The sequence below is a fragment of the Anser brachyrhynchus genome (assembly GCF_964034855.1).
Source record: "Anser brachyrhynchus genome assembly, chromosome: 20".
In the NCBI taxonomy this organism is placed as follows: domain Eukaryota; kingdom Metazoa; phylum Chordata; class Aves; order Anseriformes; family Anatidae; genus Anser; species Anser brachyrhynchus.
Genome location: NC_137713.1, coordinates 4947805 through 4957191, shown reverse-complemented (window position 1 = coordinate 4957191; position 9387 = coordinate 4947805). Strand labels below are relative to the sequence as shown.

General features: G+C 44.1%; 1 protein-coding gene across 2 annotated transcripts in view; it reads left to right on the top strand.

Annotated features, from left to right (window-relative positions):
* Window positions 1-81: 81 nt before the first annotated feature.
* Window positions 82-9387, top strand: part of GOSR1 (golgi SNAP receptor complex member 1) — a 34194-nt gene continuing 24888 nt past the window's right edge. Inside the window, exons 1-6 of one of the 2 annotated variants that reach the window (XM_080563253.1) lie at window positions 82-225; window positions 363-471; window positions 2375-2462; window positions 2662-2769; window positions 4342-4433; window positions 4845-4919. In XM_080563253.1, the coding sequence (XP_080419379.1) occupies window positions 195-225; window positions 363-471; window positions 2375-2462; window positions 2662-2769; window positions 4342-4433; window positions 4845-4919 (503 nt within the window). In that variant the 5' untranslated portion in view covers window positions 82-194. Of the gene's footprint in view, window positions 226-362; window positions 478-2374; window positions 2463-2661; window positions 2770-4341; window positions 4434-4844; window positions 4920-9387 lie in introns of both variants that reach the window. The other variant, XM_080563252.1, reaches the window with a different exon arrangement.

Sequence of the window (9387 nt, the reverse complement as noted above, 5' to 3'; positions counted from 1 at the left end):
GGGGCTGGGGCCTGACGGGGCCGGAGGTCGGGGGCTGGGGCCGGGAGGAGGCTGCGAGGCCCGGGCGGAGGCCGGCGGCCTCGGGGGGGCGCTGCAGCGGGCGGCCCTCCCGCCTCGCCCCGCCTCGCCCCGCCTCGCCCCGCCGCTCTGTGCCGGCCGCCTCGGCGGGCCGCGGCTGACGTCGGACAACAAAGATGGCGGCGGGGAGCAGCAACTACTGGGAAGGCGAGTGGGGGCCGCGGGCGGTGGGGCCGGGGGGGGGGGGGCTCGGCCGCGGTCCCCGGTTCTTCCCCCTCACGTCCCGCGGGGGTCCGGGGCTCCCCGTGGGGCGCCGTGCGGGGCTGTGACCTCTCCCCCCGCAGATCTGCGGAAGCAGGCGAGGCAGCTGGAGAACGAGCTGGACCTGAAGCTGGTCTCCTTCAGCAAGCTCTGCACCAGCTACAGCGGCGGCCGGGACGGGCGGCGCGACAGGTATAGGTACTAACACGTTTCTTTACGATTTAATTTTTCGCTTGGTTCCGGTCCCCGCCGCCACCTCAGGTTTTTACGCTCGGTTTCTTAAGCTCTTGAGGTGGGGGAGTCACCGGCCCTGGGGCTTCAGGGGAAGGTTGGATGTGGTGCTTGGGGATGGGGTTAGTGGGTGATGGTGGTGGTAGGGGGCTGGGTGGACCAGGTGATCCTGGAGCTCTTTCCCAGCCCTAATAATTCTGTCATTCTCGTCTCCGTGCGCTACCAGGGGATGTTGGCACCTAGGTCACACAGGTGCGTGCTCTGCAGCAGAGCGCGGTGTCCCCAGGGGCAGCTGCGTTCAGACCTCGGTTTGTAACTGCGAGGAGGGTGTGTGAGGGGTTGGTCGGCTTCCTTAACGCACGGCCCAGCTGGCTGCGCCAGCTCGCTTTCCGGTTTTACTCGCATGGAGTTAGCAGAGGTTCTGAGGCTTCAGTAAGTGCTTCGGGCTCTGGCAGGTTAGCCTTACACGGCCCCGGTGGGCTGCTGTGGTGCTCCTAATCCCTGCTTCAGAGGTGAAGGAACCGGGCACTGAGCTGCTGCCGCAGGGAGGATGGAGAATAGGGAATGGAAGCGGGCAGTTTGTTGCCTTCCCCTCTGGAGGGGTGGCTGTTACTTTCTGATTTTCTCCTAAGGTAAGTAGCCTTAGTGAAAGCTACGTATAGATTAATATATATATAGACTAGGTACGTGCGTATGTGTGCATACAACAGAATAATTTCTGCTTGCGTTACGTAGGTTTATGTTTCACTGGAGAGTTAGCATAATAAAACTTTTCGACTCTTTCCAGCTTAACAGCAGCCTTGAGGCCTTTTTGCAGTCCCACAGCAGTATTTATCAGCTCCTCTGTCCCTGTGCACAGTCTTTAAAAATGCTGTTCTTTGCTTATTAATTGTGGATCTCGACATCATGTATCAGTTATGAGTGACTGCTGCCTGTATGTGTGTTGATTTTTTTTTTCTTCTTAACTCCACATTCATCCTTCTCAGTGCTGTAGGTTATATCTTGAGAGGTACAGACCTGCAGCCTTATGTGCTCTTTGTCTTTTCGAGTAAACATTACTTTCTTTAGCAAATCTGGTCCCGTTTGTTTGAAGTGTGAGAGCATTTCTTGCTCTCAGAGCTCAGATACCTTGGTGGGTTGGGTATAAAGCTTCTGGAGGGTTGAATAATTTTTTTAATCTTCCCCTGAATTTCCGGTTCTGGAAGCCTGAGAGCAACGCAAGAATGATCACATTACTCTTGAGTCAAGAGTCCTAGTCTCTGTCTTTTTTTTTTATTTATTTAAAAAAAAGCTTATACATTACTTGCTGTGTAATCTAATTGTTGTACTTATTTTGCCATCCTCTGCAAAACTTTACTCTCTTACTCTAGTTACCATGGATAATCAAAACAAAGAGCGGTTTCTGAAAGGCGTTAGCTGTTGTATATCTGCAGGTTGGCATGCTAAGGGGCGTACTGCTGTTCTCTTGCTTAGGTGTGATTTTGCATTGTGTTTTTAGTTAATCTTAAAAAAATCTAGGGAAGGTGAGCTGTATGAAACAAATGGCGATAATTCGGGTGGTGTGCGTTGCTGTGTAGAACATTTGTCTGCATAACAGGTCAGTGGGTTGTCCTAGCACTGTAACTAAAGTGTATTTCTGTAGCTGGTGTAACATACCCATAGTACAGTGCTCCTTAGTGCCAAAATGTAAGAAAATAACTTGAGCTTAAAAGTTGGGGATGGAAGGGCGTTGGTACTAAGCACGTGCTGGTTGGTAGTAGACGAGTGTTCGGTGTCAGGAGTATCTTTCAAGGGGAGGTTACATTTTCCCCAGGTGATGCAAGATGGACATTTCAGTAACTGCTCTTTTTTTTCCCCCCCTTAGCTCTGACACCACTCCTCTCTTAAATGGGTCAAGCCAGGACAGAATGTTTGAGACCATGGCTGTGGAGATTGAACAGCTTCTGGGAAAGGTAACTCAGGTTATTGTATTTTTACTTTGGCACCTCGGAAGTATTACAGTACAGGTTTCTGTGATGCGTGTTTACGAAGTACTAGAGTGGGTGATAGAGAAATGTTTCTGAAAGTGTGCATCTGTTGTTAGGGGGAGTTCCTTCATCTGATGCATTGTAACTTTCTTGCAAGAATAAGCCTTTTTTTTTTCCCTTCTAGCTTACTGGAATAAACGACAAAATGGCAGAATACACAAACAGCGCAGGAGTCCCATCCCTGAATGCTGCACTAATGCATACGTTACAGCGTCACAGAGACATATTACAGGTAACAAACACCTGTCCTTCTTGCTTCTATTCTGTTGCTTTGTTGAAACGGTTATTAGCAGTGCTGGTATCACAGCGTGCTTGTTTGTTTTATCTCAGTATGGATGTACTGTGTACGTATGCTCAGACACATTCCAGATGCCAACTGGCTGGGAGGAGTCTCTGTGAATACTGTATTTATTGTGCCTAACCTGCAACAAGCAAAAAGTCTGATTTATTGACATAAAAGTTTCTTCAAATGTGTTGCAAGCACAGCATCTGAAAATGTTTTTAGAAACAAACTTCTTCAAATGAGTGTAAATATTTATTTCAACAATAAGCGCACTGTGTGTATGATTGTTTTTCCAGTTATCTGTGCATTCATAGCATTACTTCCTGCTGGATTTCTTTATAAAATAAAAATATTATAATGAAGCTGTGTTGCTTTGAGATGCAGGGCTTTTTTTAGCGTTTAGTTACCTAAAATTAACTGCCACCAGCAATCTCTGATAAAGGAAAAGCCGCCCCGAGGAGGCTGCTTGGTGGGAGGAAAAGAAAAAGAAAAAAAAAAAAAAGGCAGTTGAAAATCTTGAATATGGAAGTTAATCTCATTTGGAAGTTTCTACTGATTGTAGAACTGAGTCTGTGCAGGTCTCTCTTTTAGCTGCTGTCTGGTCGTGGTGAAGAGTATTTGGGATGTTTTGCAGTCTGTTAATGAATACAACTTGTTTTTGCAACACATCACGTGGATGTTCTATGTAAACTGGGCTGTTGCTTCTTCCAACTTTTAGGATGGGAAAATACGATTGTAAAACCATCCGAACTGATAAAGGGAGTTGAAGGAAACGTGATGGCTAAGGCTACTAATCTGTTTAAATGAGCCATGTTTCAGACTGGTGATGTTTTCATGGCATAGTAACATTAAAAATGCCTGTTCTTTGCATGTTCTCTGCAGCCATATACAGTTTAATTTCCCTTTGGTATCAGTACAATACAAAATATTAAAAAAAAAAAAAAAAAAAGCAGTGTTTTGTAAAAGCTACAGTATTTATATGAAAACTAGTGCTGAATGTTAACAATGATTTTGGTGTTGTACTGGACGCCGGTTACCAATTGGATTGGTTTTCAAACTGCCTGAAATGTTTTGAATTGTACAATTGCAACTTGAAGATCTTTGTTTTCACTGTTCAGGAAATTTTTTTCTCATTCAGTGGAACTTAACTACATAAACCCAGGAGCATCCTCACCACACCAAATCAGTAGGTTTTACTGTTGTTTTGGATTCAACCAGTAATGGGAAATTCCAGCACAAATTGATAATTCAGCAGAAAGCTGAAGATGTGTGAAATTGGGAGAAGGACTTAACAGTGGATCTTTGGTAGCTGTAGCTACCAAAATACAGCAGCTGAAAGGGAGTTTTAAAAGTACTTTGTATTAATTTCCAAGCAGTTTTGATGTTAATTTAATAAAGTTCTCTTACACTTGTTGTTAGAGAATAGCTAACATTTTAAAAGATGGTTGGATCTTACTTGAGAATCCTGTTTTGTTAACGTGATCCCAGGACCCTAATTTTGGACTAATTGTTTTATTACAGGATTACACTCATGAATTCCACAAAACCAAAGCGAACTTTTTGGCGATACGAGAAAGGGAAAATCTGTTGGGATCAGTACGAAAAGATATTGAGTAAGTTGTAGCGTGTGTTCCAGCAATGGCGTGGGCCTGCACTGGGAGGGAGAAGGCGGTACTTCCCTGTAGGAGGAGATTACTTGGCTTAGGTTAATCATCTGTGCTCTGAACAAAGCAAAAAAAAAAAAAAAAAAAGTATTTGAATTCACAACTCTTATGAAGTTTGTGATGAGATTCCAATATGTTTTTTTTTGTTTGTGTGTTTTAACTTTGAAAAGGAATTCATTTTTTTTAAAGTAAAACTATTAAGCTATGCAGAATCACTTCAAAAATGTCTTAGCATGACTGGAGCTTTCCTGTTTGGTCATTTCAGAGTAACAAAGCATGATATGCATGCGAGTCGGTTAATAATATCTACTGAAAAGCCTCTGGAGAAAATGTCTTCCAATTTTTATTTTTTTCATGTAGATCGTATAAAAGTGGCTCTGGTGTGAATAACAGAAGAACAGAACTATTCCTGAAGGAACACGAGCACCTTCGAAAGTAGGTGTTACTTGTTTAACTTGCACATTTACTTACATTGGAGGTACCTAACTTTTCTGGGGGATAAAACCTACGTAATCCAAAGTGTGGATGAAAACTCTGTCCTTTTCTAGAAAATGCCGCTGATGAATGCCTTGCACTGTGTATTCTGCGACAGTGCTGCTACTTACACAGCTGGATAAACGTTTGTTGCTCATGCTTACTGTAAGATGTCTATAGTTGGTAGTAGTCATGGTAGTTTTCGGTGACTCCAGCTTTAGGATCTTGTCAGCACTCTGACTTTTGTTGTCTTCTGTGGGCTTTCCCAAGTCACTTGGCCTCCTCTCTTCGTAAGAAGGTAGATGCCTTTACAGTATACTAACTGGGATAAGGGTTAAACAAAAGTGAAAGTCATGGTGAGTTAGCTGTTGTCCCCTTTCTTCCCCTTTCTTCCGCTTTATTTGTCAGTGTTATGTAGCGAAGAACCTTTTGGTTTTTAGTTTGTACTGAATGTGTACCAAAGGTTATGGAAGGGACTAATTCCAGAATCAGTCACACATTTAAATATTTTGAAATTGACTCTATCTTATTGGCCAAGATAAAAAGCAAAGCAGAAAGTGCTTTCTTTTTATTCTTGCTGCAGATAGCATTAGATTATGAGTAGCTTGTTTGTACATTCCCCACACAGCAAAAGCAGCACACAGAGAGTGCTGGAAGGTTTGTTTTCTGTACCATCGGGGTGTATACTCGAGGAGTAGCACCGATCTTCATGTCTCTGTTCTTGACTCTAGTCATGCTAAACTCCAACTTTACACAAGAGGGCAGGCTTTCATTATAAACAAGAATTACCTGTGGCTTTTTCAAATGTGCTTTATTAAAGAACTTTATTTTCCAGTCAGAACTGCACAAAAAGCTTTTACAGGAAATTAAAACCCAAAACTTAAGATTATGGCTTACCACTACCATCCTCAGATTTCTTAATATCTGTAGAACTTTGAGATAAATTAATTTAAAGCTTGAATTACGACTTTGGTTAGGTTGAATTTGTTATTAGACATGGATGATCAGGAAAACAAACAAACAGAAGCTTAGTGTTTTGGAGATCAGTGTTATCTGAAATGTTGTACTTAGGTTAACTGACATAGATTCTTCAAAGTAAACTGGATTATTTCTAGATGTGATTTATTTTTTTTGAGGGGTAGTAAATTCTTTTTTTTACGTTTAGTATTTTTTGTAAAGCTACAAATTAAATATTTCTGCAGTTACATACTTCTAAAAAGCCCACGTTCCTCTGAGTGCACTGTTTTGAAAAGAGGAAAGTTTAAAACATTTTGTAAACATTATCTGGCAGATGTTTTTAGAAATTGAGGATAGCACTCTTTGAAGCATTGGTTACTTTGATCTCTTTAAACAGTCTCCAGTATGCTTTTAGGATAAAAATGCATGAAAAATAGGCTGTTTTAGAAACAGTTAAATCATATTCTAGGTGACAATTTGAAAATGTCAAGACTTCAAAAAAACACACAACATTGAGAAAAAGAAAACAAGAAATGAATGCAAGCTGAGGATCTTTAGGAAACAGGCACAAAACTAATCATGGAACAGCACTGCATGTTGGAGATAACTAAGGGGTGTGAAGAAATCTGGGGTAGAAGACAACCAGGGTGAGAAATCAAAGCCTACAAGATGTTTAAAGCTTTTCAGTTGAGAATCTGTGTAAGCTCAGAAACAGATGCTGACAGAGGAAATTATTAAAGGGATTCAACATATTTTTTTTTTCAGAGAAAGAGTTAGTGAGCTATGAATGCCAAAAGACTGTAAAAGCTAGGAAAAGGTCCCAAGAAGTAACCAGGAGCTGGCAAATTATACCAGGCGTGCTCCTAGGGTAAGCTGACAAGCCTTGTATGAGTTTTGAAATGTCAGGCATTTGCAGTGCAGTAAATCATGGTGCTGGACTAATTGACAGAGCTAGGCGATGTATATAAATGGTCACAAAGGCACAACGGTAAGAATTAATACGTATTTTCAGTGAAGTTGTGAAACCTCTGAAAAGAGCTTGGAGGTGGGAACGCGCCCTGTGCGAGTGTGTCATTATGTGCTGCAAAGTAATGAAATAATGCCGCGGGAGCGATGGATTCGCACCGAGCACTGGAGTGTTCACTGGTTGTGACCCTGCTTAATTCATGATATGAAGTGCTGTGCCCTGTTACATATTTATTCCGTGATCTGCTAATGGGGAGTGGAGGAGCTGTTAGCCCAGCGTGGAGTACCAGTCTCGTCTGTCTGCCTTTTTCCTTGTGCGCCACCACAGGAGACAGGACGAGTGTAAACTGGAGTTTTTCTTGGCGTCATTTTCTGTGGGTGCTCTTTGAAAAGCATGCTGGCAGTCACGGCGGTGCTGTTTGTGGTGGTATCTTACCTGGGAGTGAAGGGAGGGGAGCCAGAAAGCTTTTCTCTGGGAGGGTCCTGGGGGAGAAGCTGGGCCTCTGCTTTTACCTACGTCTGCCTTTTTATATTTCCGCCCCATTTTGAACATCCTCTCTTCCGGAAATACCAAGAATGAAGGAGAAGCTGCCTTATTTTTACGTACGTAGATAATTGTGTTTAATAAATAAAATGTGAGTACCCGAATTCGATGAGTAAAGGGATCAGGCACATATCGAGCACCCAGGGAATTGCCGCAGCGCTGTGCAAGCCCTTGGTATGCCTCTGCCACCCACAAGCGGGTTCGAGCATCCATCTGGATTCGCATCCCCTGGGTGAGGCCGGCTGCTGCGTCAGCGCCGCTGGCACGAGCGGGCTGTGCTCGAGGGCAGCAGGAGCACGGCGCTGCCGGGCAGCTCCTGGGCTGGGGCGAGCCGGGGGGCTCTGCGCTGCTGCCCCCCGTCCTGGGAGGCTGGCAGGAAGCACGCCGCGTCCCTGTGCTTCTCTTCAACCGAGGGCTTCGCTGCTGGCTCAGCCTGTTTTACCATTCTGAGTTTCGTTAGGAAGGCAGATTTGTTGGGAATTTTATTGTCTGTGGGTGAGAGAGGCGAAGTCTCCGAGTCTCTCGCTTTGCAGCTTTTATTTCTGTGCAGGCAGTGCAGGGGTAGTTCTGCTACCTCTGGAGAGAGAACCACGAATGCCTACTTTTTTTTTTAATAAAAAGTGTAATACCTGTTAATGAAAAAGAGGCAAGAAGACAGTTCTTGTCGCATATCAATGCCCTGTTAATATTTTTGCCTAATACCTCAGGTCTTTTGGCACGTCAGATGTTTAAAGAGATACCAAATCTAGCAGAGCAATGGCTGCAGTTGATTTCTGAATATTTGTTCCCTCAGCACTGCGCAGTTCAGTGAATGTCTTCGTGCGCTTTTAGCCGGGGAAGTAAACAAGTAATTCTTTTTCTTGTAATACCCTTTTCCATCTAAAGGAATCGGGAATTTTGATTAATAGATCTGGCTTTGCAGTTTGTGAACTGCTCTGAAAAGTGCTGCCTCAGAGGAAGGAGTCCTGTCAGCTCAGTGTTTGCCCTGAGAAGTTCTGCAGAAATTGATGAGCTATAGCCTAAGTCAGCAAATAAAGAACTAATGCTTTTGATTAAATTTGCAATATTGTGTGTGTGTGTGAGTGAAATGTCTTCCCCCACGTCGGTACTTGCGTTGTTTGTGATTGGTGTCATTTCAGGTGATGGCACCGGTGAATTGGTGTAAAAAGTGCTGGAGGTTTCCAAGATTTTGGTAGAAATTGCAGATTTTATTGTCCATGATGAGTTCTTTGTACAACTGGACAAAGCACTTAGTGGTCATCAGCTTTTGCTGTAGTGGATTTGTTCTGTCACTGCAGGATTTGTTCTGTCACTGCAGGATTTGTTCTGTCACTGTAGCTTTGCCGCTCAGCTCCAGTTCTCAAGAACCAGGCGTTTGTCCTTTCCCGAGAGAAGTGCTGGTGGTGCCCGTGCTGGTGCAGATGCCGTGAGCTGATTTTAGTCGCCAGATGACTGTGTGTTCCTGGTGTGCACTGCTCTGCAGACCATCGGTCTATCCAGTAAGGATTTTTTCAGCTTAGTGTGGAGCCCGTAAGCGGTGTGGTGAGACGAGGGGCACCTGCACAGCCTTCAGACCAGCCGAGGACATAAAGCAGCCGTGTGAGTCCTGTAACCTGCAGCGCTGCGAGCACAAAGGGCAGGGGTGCCCACGTAGGTGGGTGAGAAACTTTGAGGCGGAGTGGGAGGAGAGCAAACAGATCGAAGAGGGAGGTGTTCTGCAAGGGAAAGGGAAAAGAGGAAGGAGGGAAGTGAGCAGAAGAAATAGGGGAATGTGCAGCAGTTGTGTAATGGTGCTATAAATAATACATACCTGGCTCAGGGAGGTGTTTAGGGTAAATTAATGTTCGTGCATCACTTCATGTGTGCGAAGCACTCTGAAGTACTGAATATTACTGTTACTACCATTGCATTTCATTTTTCCACAGAACTCTATCAAATTTCCTGTTGTTGTTTGCACAGAGA